General features: G+C 43.5%; 1 protein-coding gene across 1 annotated transcript; it reads left to right on the forward strand.

Moving 5' to 3' along the window:
* The first annotated feature begins 3,028 nt into the window (after positions 1-3,028).
* Positions 3,029-3,955, forward strand: LOC129642186 (olfactory receptor 2T27-like). The gene has a single exon (XM_055566746.1). The coding sequence runs from the start codon at positions 3,077-3,079 to the stop codon at positions 3,953-3,955; it is 879 nt and encodes a 292-aa protein (XP_055422721.1). The 5' UTR covers positions 3,029-3,076.
* Positions 3,956-18,189: the final 14,234 nt, after the last annotated feature.

Genomic DNA, 18,189 nt, shown 5'->3' on the forward strand with positions numbered 1-18,189 from the left:
AAAATATATTGACCAAGGCTCATGCTGCTTTCCCATTGGAAAAATGGGAATGTTTTACAGCAGTAAAATCTATGGAGGCTGAGCCATGTGAGATGCCAAACAATGCAAGCTGTGCCTGCAAGATGCCAAAACAGGGACAACATGAGAAAACGCTCTTTAAGGGAATTTTTAAAATATACCTGAGATCTTACTTTTATTGAAGGAATGGTGGGAAGAACAGATCAGGAGATCATCGCCATTGAAAAGATTGTTACTCACAGTTCCCATGAGGAGAGAAAATGCCACACTATATAAGACCATGCAGGAAAGAACTAAGGTTGGTCAGAAGGCAGGAGGAGTGAGAGGAATGCATAAGTCAAAGCCTTATGTGTTCACTGGGTTTTGTGGGAAGAATTGAGTAAGGCCGGGTAAGCAACTGAGGAAGTTTAGGATTACATTGAATAGTAATATCAGCAGGCTCTGGGCGACAGGGGTAATCTCTCATTGTCTGGGACATGGCCCGATGGTGATTCAGGATATAGGAATAGTGTCCTGGACTCCAGAATCCTGATATTTGGAGGCAGATGGTTGGTTTTCACATCAGAGTCATTCTCCCAGGCAAATTGTTTACTATGTATAAGAATTGGCTAACCCTCAAGAGGAGCAGTTCTTCCTGTCCTGTGAGCCATCAAGAAAACAAAGCATTGTAAAACAGAGAAAATAGATGCAGTGTGTTATATCTTAACTAAAAGCTCATCTTGAATGTTTGGGTTTAACAGTGTTAACTTCTCATGTTCAGCTTCAGAGACAGGCTGTGGGAGCAAGACCTGCTATACTCTGAGTATATTTGATTCAACTGCAAGGGATCTGTGTGTGTCCAGTGTGAGCCAAATGGAGTTTAAAGCCATAGATTAGAAGAGCCCTATGGTTTAGCAGGACGAGCCAGCACGAACACTGAGGAAAGGCTTTCCTTGTGATATACAGTGAGACCCAAGGCAAGTTGTGTCTTCTAAGTTCCTTTGCACATTTAACCATGAGATGTGGGCAGTGGATCTCAACTCAGATCACTCATCAGAGTAGCCTGGGAGGTTTCAGAAGCATAGGTGCTCAGGGCCCATTCCCAGAGATTAGATTCAGGAAAACAGGAAATACAGATTTCCCATAGATTATATGGGCTTCCCAGGTGACCCTAGTAGTAAAGAAGCTGCCTGCCAATGCAGGAGACATGAGATACAGGTTCGATCCCTGGGTCAGGAAGATCCCCTTAGAGAAGGGCATGGCAACCCACTCCAGTATTCTTGCCTGGAAAATCTCATGAACAGAGGAGCCTGGTGGGCTACAGTCGATGGGATTGCAAAGGGACACGACTAAGGGGACTTGGGACACACCCACGCATTGTAAATTACTTCTTGCCCCTAATTTGTAAACTTGTAAATTTGTAATAGATTGTACAGCCCTGCTAGTGATTCTGAAGGACATGCAAATAAAGGCTATAGTTTGTCACATCTCTGGCATGCCTCTGAAATTTGTGGCGCCTCCAGTCCAGTCTCGGTGACCCAGTGGTGTCCACCAGCTCCAAAATTCTCCCATATTCTCAGCTCATAATAGGACACTGGGCAGTTCAATTTATTTCCTTTCAATCTCTTCATTTAAGTCACTTGCTATCAAACTCAAGACTGGAGATACAAGCCAGAATTCAAGTCATTTCCTAGGATTTGGGACATTTGGAACCAAGAATCCAGGAGAACTCAGAATTTCAGGGAATTTGGCTGGTGGGCAGCTCCCTGCAGGCTCACTTATAGCAGAATAAGCAGTATGAGTTTGACCCTTGTCCACACTTTCTAAAATTGCCTTAGGATGACATCTTTGCCATCATAGCTTGACATTGACTGAAATGACTTTGCCTGAATAAATGTAATTTAACAAGAGAGAACTTTAAAGCCTCAGAGCCTTCCTAAGGGAAACATTGAAACTGATTTACTTGCTCCTACCATGGCATCTAAAGGTTTATTCTTAGCGCGAAGACCATTTACTATCAAAAATTTAAAAGGGATCTTCTTACTAAGATAATAAGACTTAGCTATAGGGAAACCATTTAAACAAGGTGACAGTCATGAAGATGAGGACAACATACTTCCAGAAAGCCATGTAAAAAATGATTAGAAGCTCTGAACACAATGGGACTCCTGAGGGACAAGGTGACAAGAGAAACATGGCCATGCGTGGCTCTGCTAGCTGATAAAGCACACTTTGTCTGCCACAGTCACAGGCTCTCATCTATTTCTAAGAGAAATGCATCACATGGATACCCAAGTACATAAAAATGTGTGTATGTACTCAGTCACTCAGTCGTGTTTGACTCTTTGCCACCTCAGAGACTGTAGTTCCCTAGGCTCCTCCATCCACTGGGATTTTTCAGGCAAAAATATTGGAATGAGTTGCCATTTCCCCCTCCAGGGGATCTTTTCAACCCAGGGATCAAACTCATGTCTCCTGCGTCTCCTGCATTGGCAGGCAGAAAATAAGAATTTTGAACCATATAATTCACATAGGTGTGGATCTAGTCCTCAGACTAAGCATGAGAGTAAATGTTTCCTTTTTATAATTTTTTTCCTGTGTGCCTATTTATTCATTGGAAATATTGCTAAGGATGCTAAGCATATTTTTATAAAAACATGAGGTGTTCTAGTACACTATGGTTCCTTTTCTAACTTTTTGAGATGGAAACTTTGGTCATTGGTTTGTCTTTCCTCTTTTCTAACATTTGCATTTTGAGTTTAAATTCCCCTCTGAACACTGCTTTGGCTGAATACCATGCCTGTTATGGTAGTTTTTCATTGTGAAAAAAATGTCAACCCTACAGTAATCTGCAAGACTGTTAGGAAGAACTCCCACAGCCCCTTAGCCAGCCTTGCCAGTTACTTTCTGCTCTTCATCTATCACCTTCTCTCTGACTCAGAGTGGACACTTCTGAGCCCTTGGTGAGCCGGTTCACTTTCCTTCCCACAGTGAAGTTCAGCAGGAGGCAGTCAGAAGGACCTGGAACCATTCCTCCTCCACTAGCTTTGTTCTCACCAGCCTTTTTAATGAGAGCCGGATGCACTTGTTCCTCTTCAGCATGGTGGTGGTCATCTACACGCTCGCCATGGCCGGCAACGCTGCCATGGTCCTCCTGATCTGGGCAGATGCCCGGCTCCACACACCCATGTACTTCCTCCTCAGCCAGCTATCCTTCTTGGACATCTTCTTCACCTCAGTCACTGTTCCCAAGATGATAGCAGGCTTCCTTTTTGGATGGATAAGCATCTCATTTGGAGGCTGTGGGGCACAAATGTTTTTCTTCATGTTCCTGGGGGCTGCAGAGTGCATTCTGCTGGCCCTCATGGCCTATGACCGCTACGTGGCCATCTGTAATCCTCTGCGCTACCCACTGCTCATGAGTCGCCAGACCTGCCTGCTCCTGGTGGCTGCCTCCTGGCTGGGAGGGTCACTCAACGCCTCCATCCAGACTGCGCTGACCCTGCAGTTCCCCTACTGTGGCTCACGGAAGATTGCTCACTTCTTCTGCGAGGTGCCTTCACTGTTGAGGTTGGCCTGTGCTGACACGGCTGCCTATGAGAAGGTGCTCTTTGTGACGGGTGTGGTGGTCCTCCTGGTGCCCATTGCCTTCATCACCACCTCCTATGCCTTAATCCTCAAAGCTGTGCTCCGGATGCACTCTGTGGAGGGGCGTAAGAAGGCCCTAGCCACCTGCTCCTCCCACTTGGCAGTCGTCAACCTCTTCTATGGGCCCCTTGTCTACACTTACATGTTACCTGCATCCTACCACTCTCCTGGCCAGGATGACGTAGTATCCGTCTTCTATACAGTCCTCACACCCATGTTGAATCCTGTCATCTACAGCCTCAGGAACAAGGAAGTAACAGGAGCAATGAAGAAGGTCATAGGGAAGTGTGGGGTAGGTAAGACTGTTTAAGACCCAGGAGAGAAGGAGCCTCACCTCTAAGATGTGCCTGTAGCTCCAGATGCCCATTCTAGGATTGCCTTCCAGAATGAGCAGTCTCAAATCCACATACAGAGAAGTGAAAGGGGCACTCCTCATTCCCTCCCAGCTCCCACACTTCAAAGAGATGTCCAGATAGTTTGTGTACACTCTCCGCTCACCTTCCCCACCTCAACAAACTCCAGGCCAGCTTCTCCATCCATCCCTTGTCTGAAGCAGCAATAACTCATCATCTCCATGTCACTGAGTGTCCAAGGGCTTCCCTTCTCTTCAAAGGGCCTTCATTGCTGGCTATTTCCCCAAACATCTCCTTTATTCTTCTCCAGCCACAATAACTCTCTGGCTATTGCCCAAAATTCCTAAGCACAATTCCACCTAAGCGTCCTTCAACGCAGAGATCTCAATGCCTGGGCACTTCCCCCTATATTTTTGCATGGTTTCTGCCTTCACTTCATTTAGGAACTGCTCAAATGTGACCTTTTAGGGATTCCTACACTGGCCACCCTGTCCAAAATGTCATTCCCACTCCATCATCTTTTTCTAACTTCATTTGTGTATTCTATATTTCTTTTTCCCTTTAGAATGTACGGGAGTACAGAGGCTTTGATTCTTAATTCTGATTCCTAGAAGAATGATGGGCACAGGATCCATCAATAAATACCTGTTGAATCAACAGATAAAGCTAAAGAACATTTTCTTGCCTTATCCAATGTTGGCACTGTTGTTGGTTCCTCCCTGAAAATCTCTCTTCTGGCCCATTGCTTCCTATTAAGTGATGAGTGCCTCAGAACCTGGTGCCTACCCCTTCTCAATCCACACTCTCTCTTATCACTCTAATTCATGGCCGTGACTTCAGTTACCACCTGACACCAAACTCAGTCATATATTTATAAGCTAGCCAGATATCTCCTACAAGACTTTTCACACCCAACTCCACATTACACCCCACTGGATGTTTCAAAGGTACCTCAAATTAATCATGCCAAGACATAAAGTCATGATCTCACTTTCATGTCAGGTAATTGAGCGAATGTCTCACCAGGTCAGTAGGTGTGCATTGCCACTCATTCAATCTCTCACAAAGTCCTCAAGACAGTGCATTTGACTGTCAATGCTTACCTTCCCACAAAGTGTATTCCCTTAGGGTTGCAGCTACCACTACCGTAGTCTAAAGATACGTAGATGAGTCAGGAATTTCCAAGCAGGTCTCCTTGCCCCCATTCTTACCACACCTCATGTACAAAATCAGATGTTTTTTTCCTCAAGATGTAGCCAATGAGATTTCTAAACACAAATCTAACCCCATGCCACCAACTTCACCCCATAACCTCCCCTTAAATTGTTTTAGCAATTGCCATTTTTCCTTCACATGTCATCATCTGATACATGATATACTTTTACATACATATATTGTTTACCATCTGTCTTCTACTATAAGGTAAGCTCCATGAGAATAAATGTTTTTGCACTTGACACATAGTTGGCATTTATTAAATATTGAATAATCACTCTGTGAATGAATTAATGCACTCAGGTAAAACAAATAATCTTTCCCATTGCTTACAAAGCCCTGGACAGTCTGGTGGTCTTGGCTTCATCTCATGTTTCTTTCTCCTTAATCCTGCTCCTCTGCTCCTTCTTCCTTCCAGGTCAATTCCAGAGCTATTCCTCTGCCTGGGATACTGCTTTCTCCTCTGTGCTTAGAATCCTTTCTTCCTTAGCCCAAGTATCATCTCTTCAAGGAATTGTTCTCCATAATCCCAAACTAAGTCAAGTTCTTTTAGATATGTCCCACATCCTTCCTAGCCTTTATTTCTTTGATTAAGTCTGTCTCTTCACAGTACATGAGATCAGGGAGTCTCCGTGACTTCACCACAGTGCCTAACTTTGCACCTGGCACATTATAATGCCTCAATAAGTATCAAAAAGAAAGAAAGGAAGAAGAATACAGGCAGAAAAGAGGGAAAGCAGCAGGAAGTCAGGGAGGTAGGAAGGGATAGAGACTGATTTGCAGTCTTGTACCTCCAAATTAGACCATACTTTGCCACCATAAATCTTTGCTTATATAATGCAACTGCCATAAGAGATGCCACCAATCACTCTATGTATTTTAAGACATCTCTAAAAGTCTTCAGAGGCCAGAAATCCATCCTGAAAGCCCAATCTACATCCTTTATGCCGAAGCTGGATAATAAAAATTGAAAAAAGTCCAGCCTTTTCTTCCACTTCTGGTCATACACTGTGAGGATCACATTGTGCTCCCAGCAGCTTCAGGGGCATCTTTAGTAGGAGTGAGCAGTATAGCAGAAGAAATCAAGACCAGAATCAACTACCAGACTGTTTCTTTTGACAGTTGCTTCCCCCACCAGGATCAGACCAGAACTACCTGACTTCCATTGCTATGAGAAGGCAATGACTGCTAAAGCAGGAGAGAGAAGTGTCATGTGCTAATGGTACCTACATGTGTAAAAGTCCTTCTGCCCTATATCCTGGGTATCAGCCTGGAATGACTGGCAGACAGAAAGCATGTTTCCTGGGAAGATGTGACCTGGCTCCATCCCACTTCCTCTGTCCTCCATCCTTCCCCCAGTATGGTGAAGGGGAACCTAAGTACATGGTGATCCCCACCCTGGAATCCTGAATCATGGCTTAACTAATTATAAATTACTCCTTAGAAAAGTTGGGGGGAGATAAGAACATCATTGAGAAGTACGTTTCCACCCAAACATTTTAACCACATTCGCTTCTCAAGAAGAAATTAACTAAGAGGAGAGTGAGTTCTATTCCAAAGGATTATGTGCAGGCAAACATTTCATAATCTCATCCAACCACAGAATTCCAGAACAGGATCCCCTTCTTCACCACATTTCCCAACCCTATACATTATAAGCATGATCTTTAACTCCTTAGCACTTGCCCAAGCAAAGGAGAAAGTCATAACTTACAGCTATTTGTATGTCTGACCTCTCACTCATCAAATAGATAGGCAAGTTTTGAAAACTGACAAGTGGAAGATAAACTGTCTACTCATGCCTTCCTGTGCTACAGAGAGGAAGCTATATTAAGATATAAAGTTTGACCTTCTTCTTTGTAAATATACCCCAATTTCAACTGAGCAGACACTGCCTAGAATACATTTCCCAGTTATCAATGCAGCTAGGTATGGCTATGTACCTAAGCTCTGAATGGTGGCCCCTAAGCACAAATGTAGCCATTCAGCAGGGTCCTCAGATGTCAGGGCCATGTCACATTCCTCTCCCCGCCACCACACGTTCCTTCTGGCTGACATGAAGTCATAACAAATGGAGCTTCAGTGGACATCTTGGAATATAAGGCAGAAGCCAGGAAATGAGAATATCAGAACAGCAATAAAGGAAGGAAATTGAGTTTCTGAAATCATGGTGTTGATCAACCACTGTGTTTTCTGGCACTTCCAGTGAATCTAATTCTAATCAACAACATTTCACACCACAAAAGTGACAGGAAGAGTTGACCCTTTTCATGGTGTGGCAGGAATGGCTGTGTAGCCCCATACTGCTGGAATGCCAGGAAAAAAAATACTTTCTGAAAACTAGGTTAAACACACCAAAATGTACACACCAGAATACAACGTGAGGACTATAAGTAGCTTTGAGAATTTGATCTCCACGTGGAAAAAAATGGCAAACTCCAATTAGAACTGGCATTTAAGAAAGTACACATCATAGAATTTCCAATTTATGATGTAGGCTACTAGCTTTTTCCTTTTAATAGAATATGAAAACAAAAATGGGAAGATTTTAAAACTGACTCAGCAGGAACTATTTGGCAAATGACATGGGAAAGCCTAGCTCTATTAGACATGAGAGATGCCAAGCATCCTTCATCATAAGTCCTATACTTAGGAAGCAGAAGAAATAATAAGAAACATAATCTAGATAGGGATCTTGTTATGTGTGTTATGTGTGTGCATGTGTGCTCAGTCGTGTCCAACTCTTTGCAACCCTATGCACTGTAGCCCACCAGGCTCCTCTTCCCATGGGATTTCCCAGGCAAGAATACTGGAGTCAGTTGCCATTTCCTTCTCCAGGGGTTCTTCCCAACCAAGGGATCAAACCTGTGTCTCCTGCATCTCTTGCATTGGCAGGAGGATTCTTTACCATTAAGTCACCTGGGAAGCCCGTAGATAGAGATCTAGATAGATAAAGCTTTTAGATATATATCTCAGACAGATGATAGGTCATATACTTATATACACATATAATAGATAGATGATAAATAGATCACTCACTAGATAGGTGATAGATACATAGATAGATAATCACATTTTCTTCATTCACTCCTCCATGGATGGACACTTACATTGTTTCCATATCTTGGCTATAGTGAATAATGCATCAATGAACATGGGAGTACATATACTTCTTCAAGACACTAATTTCATTTCCTTTGGGAATATCCAGAATTGTGATTGCTGGATCATGTAGTAGTTCTATTTTTAGTTTTTTGAGGATAATGTTTGTTTATGCAATTGTAAGTAGTCTTTCCATCTTCTTCATAGCCTTGATATTCCTCTGGAGAGGTGATTTATAGTACTTTTCCTCTCAGCTTCTTCCTAAGAGTAGGCCCACCCCCAAAGAAAGAATTGATGGTAGCCTCATTTCTCAGAAGTTGTTGCTTTTAGTAAGATAAATGAAGCTCTGAGAAGGTTTCTTTCTTTGAATCTGTTAATGTCAAATATCTTCAGCTTAAAATAATCTTCATATCAACTCAGTTTCTGAGCAGGTCCCCACACTTCACCTCAAAATGTTCAGACATAAAGACTCTCCAATTTCCTACCAGCTGGCATTTTCTCATCCTTATCAGTCAGTGTAAAGGACCTGCCCTCAACAGGTAATTCTCACTGCTTTTTCCCCCAGTAGTAGCAGCCTCGAGATATGAGCTGAAAACTGGTATCCCATCAAAGGTCTGATAACTCCACGTGAGGCATTTCCTCCAAGGATCCTTTCCAGCCTTTCTTTCTCCCTTCTTTATCTGGAGAGAGACCTGGGAGACTATAGTCAATAGGCAGATGGAGGGGCAGGATTTGTATACTTTCGGATACTCCACCCCTAATCTACCCAAGCCTAGGACATCACCCACACCTCCCTGCAGGGCCTTTTTCAGCTATTTTCTCACAGATACTCTCATTCCCTTGGTCACTTTGGCAGTGTGCCTACAGACTACCTCCTTGCCCTCGGGTGCAGGAAAGCACACACCTGGGACAGGGAAGTAGTGATATAGCCAGCTGTGTCTCTCCTTTTCTTGCTCTCAGCTGCGACATAGACAAGGCAATCTCAGAAAATCTTTGACTGTTCCATCTGTGACCTTCACCACTTTTTTTCACTTCTAAGTCAACTTCCTCATCAATTATTTTATTTTTTTAATTTTGGACTATTTATTCAAAAGATCATGGCACCTGGTCCCATCAGTTCAGTTCACTTCAGTCGTTCAGTCATGTCCGACTCTTTGCAACCCCATGAATCGCAGCACGCCAGGCCTCCCTGTCCATCACCAACTCCCAGAGTTCACTCAGACTCACGGCCATCAAGTCAGTGATGCCATCCAGCCATTTCATCCTCTGTCCTCCCCTTCTCCTCCTGCCCCCAATCCCTCCCAGCATCAGAGTCTTTTCCAATGAGTCAGCTCTTCACATGAGGTGCCCAAAGTACTGGAGTTTCAGCTTTACCATCATTCCTCCCAAAGAAATCCCAGGGCTGATCTCCTTCAGAATGGACTGGTTGGATCTCCTTGCAGTCCAAGGGACTCTCAAGAGTCTTCTCCAACACCGAAGTTCAAAAGCATCAATTCTTCGGCGCTCAGCCTTCTTCACAGTCCAACTCTCACAGCCATACATGACTACAGGAAAAACCATAGCCTTGACTAGATGGACCTTTGTTGGCAAAGTAACATCTCTGCATTTGAATATGCTATCTAGGTTGGTCATAACTTTCCTTCCAAGGAGTAAGCGTCTTTTCATTTCATGGCTGCAGTCACCATCTGCAGTGATTTTGGAGCCCAGAAAAATAAAGTCTGACACTGTTTCCACTGTTTCCCCATCTATTTCCCATGAAGTGATGGGACCAGATGCCATGATCTTTGTTTTCTGAATGTTGAGCTTTAAGCCAACTTTTTCCCTCTCCACTTTCACTTTCATCAAGAGGCTTTTGAGTTCCTCTTCACTTTCTGCCATAAGGGTGGTATCATCTGCATATCTGAGGTTATTGATATTTCTCCCGGCAATCTTGATTCCCGCTTGTGTTTCTTCCAGTCCAGCATTTCTCATGATGTACTCTGCATATAAGTTAAATAAGCAGGGTGATGATACACAGCCTGGACGTACTCCTTTTCCTATTTGGAACCAGTCTGTTGTTCCATGTCCAGTTCTAACTGTTGCTTCCTGACCTGCATACAGATTTCACAAGAGGCAGGTCGGGTGGTCTGGTATTCCCATCTCTTTCAGAATTTCCCACAGTTTACTGTGATCCACACAGTTAAAGGCTTTGGCATAGTCAATGAAGCAGAAGTAGATGTTTTTCTGGAACTCTTTTGCTTTTTCCATGATCCAGCGGATGTTGGCAATTTGATCTCTGGTTCCTCTGCCTTTTCTAAAACCAGCTTGAACATCAGGAAGTTCGCGGTTCATGTATTGCTGAAGTCTGGCTTGGAGAATTTTGAGCATTACTTTACTAGCGTGTGAGATGAGTGCAATTGTGTGGTAGTTTGAGCATTCTTTGGCATTGCCTTTCTTTGGGATTGGAATGAAAACTGACCTTTTCCAGTCCTGTGGCCACTGCTGAGTTTTCCAAATTTGCTGGCATATTGAGTGCAGCACTTTCACAGCATCATCTTTCAGGATTTGAAATAGCGCCACTGGAATTTCATCACCTCCACCAGTCTTGTTCGTAGTGATGCTTTCTAAGGCCCACTTGACTTCACATTCCAGGATGTCTGGCTCTAGGTCAGTGATCACAGCATCGTGATTATCTGGGTCATGAAGATCTTTTTTGTACAATTCTTCTGTGTATTCTTGCCATCTCTTCTTAATATCTTCTGCTTCTGTTAGGTCCATACCATTTCTGTCCTTTATCGAGCCCATCTTTGCACAAAATGTTCCCTTGGTATCTCTAATTTTCTTGAAGAGATCCCTAGTCTTTCCCATTCTGTTGTTTTCCTCTATTTCTTTGCATTGATCGCTGAAGAAGGCTTTCTTATCTCTTCTTGCTATTCTTTGGAACTCTGCATTCAGATGCTTGTATCTTTCGTTTTCTCCTTTGCTTTTCGCTTCTCTGCTTTTCACAGCTATTTGTAAGGCCTCCCCAGACAGCCATTTTGCTTTTTTGCATTTCTTTTCCACGGGAATGGTCTTGATCCCTAGACATTTTGTATTGTCTCCTTTGTAAAGTGCTGTTCTGTCTCTTTACTTATCACTTTATGTAGTCTCATTATTAAAAAAATTTTTTCTGGCTTACTTCACTTTGTATAATAGGCTCCAGTTTCATCCACCTCATTAGAACTGATTCAAATGTATTCTTTTTAATGGCTGAGTAATACTCCATTGTGTATATGTACCACAGCTTTCTTATCCATTCATCTACTAACACCAATGCAGTATACTAACGCATATATATGGAATTTAGAAAGATGGTAACAATAACCCTGTATACAAGACAGCAAAAGAGACACTGATGTAGAGGACAGTCTTTTGGATTCTGTGGGAGAGGGAGAGGGTGGGATGATTTGGGAGAACGGCATTGAAACATGTATAATATCATATATGAAACGAGTCGCCGGTCCAGGTTCAACGCACGATACTGGATGCTTGGGGCTGGTGCACTGGGACGACCCAGAGGGATGGTACGGGGAGGGAGGAGGGAGAAGGGTTCAGGATGGGAAACACGTGTATACCTGTGGTGGATTCATGTTGATATATGGCAAAACCAATAGAATATTTTAAAAAGTTAAAAAGAAAAAAGAAAAGAAAAAAAAATTTTTTAACAAAGTTAAAAGCTTTTTTTCTTACCAGAAAAAAGAAACAAGAAAATGTCCAACTAATACAATTATGTAAAGTTTAAAAAATAAAATAAAATTTAAAAAAAAAAGAAAGTGTCCAAGTGCTCAAACAGTTATTGATGTTGCTAAATATTAGTCTGTATTAAACCTTAAACCTTTTCACAGATATTCCTCTCCTTCAAGGCACATGGTAGGATTACTCTGCTCCAGCCCCCTGAAGTTGCTGCTAAGTCACATAAGTTGTGTCCGACTCTGTGCGACCCCATAGACGGCAGCCCACCAGGCTTCTATTCCTGGGATTCTCTAGGCAGAAATACTGGAGTGGGTTGCCATTTCCTTCTCCAGTGCATGAAACTGAAAAGTGAAAGTGAAGTCGCTCAGTCGTGTCTGACTCTTCGCGACCCCATGGACTGCAGCCTGCCAGGCTCCTCTGTCCGTGAGGATTCTCCAGGCAAAAATACTGGAGTAGGTTGCCATTTCCTTCTCTATATACCCATTAGAATGTGATCTGGGGGGACATTTAAGAATCAATCCAGTGATTGATTTGTGTATATCCTCGCATCCCTTGAATAAATCCCACTTGAATATGATGTTTTATCCTTTTAACATGTTGTTGGATTCTGTTTGCTGCTATTTTGTTGAGGATTTTTGCATCTATGTTCATCAGTGATATTGACCTATACTTTTCTTTTATGTGGTATCTCTATCTGAGCTTGGTATGAGGATAATGGTGATCTCAAAGAATGAGTTTGGGAGTTTTCCTCCCTCTGCAATTTTTTGGAACAGTGTCAGAAGGATGTGTATTAACTCTTATCTAGATGTTTGATATAACCCTCCTATGGAGCCATCTGATACTGGACTTAGTACTTGTGATTGGTCTGTACATATTTTCTATTTCTTCCTGGTTCAGTCTTCGGAGATTGTACCTTTCTAAAAATGTGTTCACTTCTTCCAGGTTGTCCATTTTATGGGCATATAGTTACTTGTAGTAGTCTCTTTGATCCTTTGTATTTGTGTGGTATAAGATTTGCCACATTGTCTTTCCCCTGCTGCAGTGACTGAGGAAGCTCAATTTGAGACAGAGCTTCCTGCCACTCCATGGCAACAAGGAGTATAATTAGAAATAAAATTATATGTCTGTGGTGTTAAGTTACTGAAAATCGTGGAATTTGTTACTACAGCAAAACCTGACCCATTTTGACTGATGCATATTCCATCACTGGTAATTTAGACAGGAAACCAGCCTGAACAGGTATATACACAGTGTGTGTTGCTATATCTTATAATTGTTGAACTCCAGTCTCTTACTGGACTCTAAGTTCTTTGAGGATAGAAATAGTATGCACTTAATTTCTTCACACCACAATCAGATCTGACACATAGTTAGAAGTTAGCATGTATTTGAAGACTGAATGGAACAAATGAATTAATCGATGAGTCTCATAACAGGTAGCTAAGTCTTTTGGGCAGGGAGATTTCTCAGACAAAGATAGAATAGAAGGAGTAAAAAGATTGCCAAATTAAGCTTGGCACTCAAATAAGTATAATAAGCATAAGTTTATTGTAACATATAGCTACAGATATGAGAGTTCATTTTTGGTTTTCATTTTGTTCTTCTGTTTGCTTGCTTGCTTGCTTGAGTTTTTTGTTTTGTTTTTGCTAGCCCTGCTCTAGTGCCTGTATGATTCCAGAGGTAGATGTTGGCAGGTCACCTGACAAGAGAACTAAAGCAGTGATTATGAGCCACTAAAGAGACAAGAACTAGAGTCTAAACTTGATCAGCAATGATTTGGAAAGATAAGAACTCCCCAGTGGAACGTGATAGAAAGGTGTGTTTATAGCAGTTGCAGCATTAATGGAGCTTGAAAAATCTTCCCACCGTTGATCAGGCTGGGAAAGAAGACATAGATAAATACCAGGTGCAAAGTTAACAGGAAACATTTCTCCTGGGGTAGGAATAAACTTTTTATCTCTTCAGTCATAAAGTTGAATGACTATTGCTTTCTTAGTGAGAAACTTGCCTTAAAAAATCTAAGTCACTTTGCAGACAAATATCCTTAATCTCCAACATAGGAGCAAAGGTGCAGATATGAGATTTTAGGCATTCACGTCTATCTTAACTTTGTCATTTCGGCGGTCCACCTCACAGTCCAAACCTGACAAGGATCTATTTACATATAGTTGTGCTTCACTTCAAACTTCATATAAATTTCTCCCAAGTGTCACTCTTCTCCCAACTTCTTTAATAATTCTTTGTTTGGTGATATGTCCCAGAGTTCCTACTCAAATCAAGAAAATAAACTATGTGGGGCTACAGGGTTATCCTTAGTTATCTAGTTTCTGAGTCTAGCAAAGTTTCTCAGCCTCAGCACCATTAACATTTTAGGTCAGATAATTCTTTGTTGTGGCGGCGAGGGAGACAAACCGTGCATTGTTCAGCATGCTCTGCAGCACCTCTGACCTCTAGACACCAGTAGCACCCCCACTTGTGTCAGCCAGAAATGTCTTGGTACACTGCCAAATGTCTCTGGGGAATACATTCACCACCAGCTGAGAGTCACTGGGCTAGGACATACATTATCAATGGTGGCCATATCACCAGTAAGATCTTCAAATTTTTAAGTTTTGTAATTGGAGCATTTTTGAGGAAGGGGGAAGAAATCTTACATATCACAATAGTGTGTGGCCCTCCAAAAGATCATAGTACATGTACAAATAAACAATATAACAGTGGTATTAAAATTTCACAACAGAGGAGCCAATAGGAAGAAAAGGGGTCTAAAAAGGCCCTTGTAGAAGGGCAATGATGGAAAGAAGTTGAGAAACTACAGGCCTGGGTAAACTGCAGTGGAAGCAGAAGTGAGAGTGTTGGAAGGAACTGAAGTTGGAGCATAAGTAATGGCAGACTCCACTCAGGGACATCTGTCTGGGAGTTAGGAATCCTATTCTGTGGTTGTGTGGGAGTGCAGGGCAGGCAAAATGCAGAGGAGAGCAATCTGATAGCTCTGGGGTTTGGGCTATTTGAGTTTAAAGTACTTTAAGTTAACATTCCAATTTCCCGCCTAACTAGCCACGTTCCAAGTGTACAGTCACCTCCAGAGCAGAGAGGAGCCACTTCTACTGGTTACCTAGGGCTTCTGTAACAAACTACCAAAATGAATGGCTCAAAACAACAGAAATGTATTCCCTCATCGTTCTGAAATCAGGTGTTGGCAGAGCTACCCTTTCTCCAGATACTCGTGGGGAGTGTCTGTTCCTTGCCTCTTCCTGCTTGTAGTGGCTGTCAGAATTCCTTGTGATCACATCAGTCCAACCTCTGCTTCCATAGTCTCATAGTCCTGGTCTCCTGAGTCTTCTCCTCTGTGAGTCTATCTCAAAACTCCTCCTGCTTCTCTAAGAATACAAATTAAGGGCCACCAAGATAATCTAGGGAAAAGGTCTCAAGATCCCCAACTTAATCAAATCTTTTGCCATCTAAGGTAATATTCACAGGTTAAAGATTAAGATATGGATATAACTTTAGGGCCACCATCCAACCCATCACAGTACTATACTAACACAGATATAGATCATTTTTTGTTGTGACTAAAAGTTCTTTTGCACAGGGCTATAGCAAGGAAAATTATAAACCAGGAGTCAAAACATTTAATGAGGGCTTCCCTGGTGGCTTGGTGGCAAAGAATCCACCTGCCAATGCAGGAGACACAGGTTCAATCCCTGATCCAAGACAATCCCATATGCTATGGAGCAACTAAGCCCATGCACCACAACTATTGAATCAGCACTAGACTCTGTGCTCTGCAACAAGAGAAGCCCCCTGCTCACCACAAGTAGAGAAAAACACCCCCAGCAACAGAGACCAAGAACCCTCAAAAATAAATAAATAAATAAAATTATTTCCAAAAATTCTTAAGAGTGGTCAGAACTGACCTAGTAGCTAGTGAACTTATCACAAAGAATGAAGCCAATGTAAATGTCAAGGGAGTAGTTTTTTTTTTAATTGTAGTTTTGAAAAGCCATAAAATTTCCCATTGTAATTATTAAGTGCATAATACAATAGTGTTAACTATAGTCACATCATTGTGCAACTGCTGCTACTGCTAAGTCGCTTCAGTCGTGTCCGACTCTGTGCGACCCCAGAGACGGCAGCCCACCAGGCTCTCCCGTCCCTGGGATTCTCCAGGCAAGAACTCTGGAGTGGGTTGCCATTTCCTTCTCCAATGCATGCAAGTGAAAAGTGAAAGTGAAGTTGCTCAGTCGTGTCCGACTCTTAGGAACCCCATGGACCGCACGCAGCCCACCAGGCTCCTCCGTCCATGGGATTTTCCAGGCAAGAGTACGGGAGTGGGGTGCCATTGCCTTCTCCGCATTGTGCAACAGATCACTATAAATTCTTCATATCGCAAAACTGGACCTCTACATCCACTGAACAACTACCCCTTTCCTCCTCTTCCCGCCCCCCAGCCCTAGCCCCTAGTAACTATTGCTTTGCTTTCTGTTTTGAAGAGATGGAGCAGAGATGTTTAGAGTTGACAGGTAAGAGGATCAGCCACCGTAAGACATCTTTAATGGGGTACGTGAGTGAACATTAAAGAACTAGGAAAAGCGGTAACACAGCTTGACTCATTTCTCTCAATTCTCTGGACCATGGAAACAGCCCATCAGGCTTTTTCCAGTCACGTGAGCCTCTGAGGCCCTAGCATCTTGTTGGCCAGCGCTCCGGCGAAGTGTGAAATGAGCAAGAGGAGGGACCAATAGGGATGGGCCAATTAGGAAGCAGAGACACACACCCCACCCCCGCCCCTGCGCTTGCGCAGTACTCTCTGGCCCACTCCAGGAAGAGCTGTGTTCCTGGGTGCAGGTGCTAGGTAATACGTGTGGCAACTTGCCTGGCCACACAACACACCAGGGAGCTAGACACAGCCCACTTGCTCCCGGAACCCTGTAGAAAGTAGCGGACAAGCCGGAAGGAGCCCCAGACCACTTCTGAATACCAGGTGCCTCCAAAGGCCAAGCTCACAGTGGCCCACCCAGCAAGTAGGGCCTCATGAGGCGTTCACAAGTGGCAGAAAGGCTATTCCTATGGGAGGTCGATCCTGGACAGACTGGGTGTTTCTTCCTGTGGACCTGGGCTGACTAGCTTCTGTCTTTCAGAGAGAAAGGGACAAGGCATCAGCCATGCAACAAGCAGCTCCCAGCAGCCTCCTCTTGGCCTGTAGCCTGGCCTTGGCACCTTTCCTCTCAGGTAAGTGTACAGGGTTTGTCCCTAGCCAAATTCTCTCATCACCACATCCCCACCCACATTCCTGTATCCCTAGCTGAATTATCCTCTGTATTCCTCTTTGCATTCTCTCATTAATGCGCTCATCCCTGCATTCCCACCCTTATTCTTCCGCAGACCTCAGTGACACTTTCCTTGTGGGTGCTGTGCTCGCCATGGACATCTTCAGTGATTATACAGGCATCATTCCTGCCCTCATAGGTCTTACAATGTACTGACCAGTGTTGGGAAAAGAGTCCTGAGTGTCAATTCAAATCAACTCCAACTCCTTACTGCCTGAAGTCGCTCAGTCTTGTCTGACTCTTTGCAACCCCATGGACTGTAGCCTACCACACTCCTCCATCCATGGGATTTTCCAGGCAAGAGTACTGGAGTGGGTTGCCATTTCCTTCTCCAGAGGATCTTCCCAACCCAGGGATCGAACCTGGGTCTCCCACATTGTAGGCAGACACCTTACCATCTGAGCCACCAGGGAAGTCTCTCCTTACTGCCTGGCCTCAGGCAAATAGTTGAGCCCATCCACAGGGCTTCCCAGGTGGGGCTAATGGTAAAGAACTCGCATGCCAATGCAGGAGACGTGAGAGATACGGGTTTGATCCCTGTGTTGGGAAGATCCCCTGGAGAAGGGCATGGCAACACACTCCAGTGTTCTTGCCTGGAGAATCCCATGGATAGAGGAGCATGGCAGGCTACAGGCCATAGGGTCACAAAGAGTCAGACATGACTGAAGTGACTTAGCCCTCATGCACATGCCTCTAGTGTGTGCTTCCTGGGTGGCCCAGTGGGTAAAGAATCTGCCAGCAATGCAGGATACATCCCTGCATTGATTTGATCCCTGTGGGAGGGGGGCATGGCAACCCACTCCAGTATTTCTTCCAGTTCCGATATCATTGCT

Source organism: Bubalus kerabau, chromosome 1, assembly GCF_029407905.1.
Source record: "Bubalus kerabau isolate K-KA32 ecotype Philippines breed swamp buffalo chromosome 1, PCC_UOA_SB_1v2, whole genome shotgun sequence".
Lineage (NCBI taxonomy): Eukaryota > Metazoa > Chordata > Mammalia > Artiodactyla > Bovidae > Bubalus > Bubalus kerabau.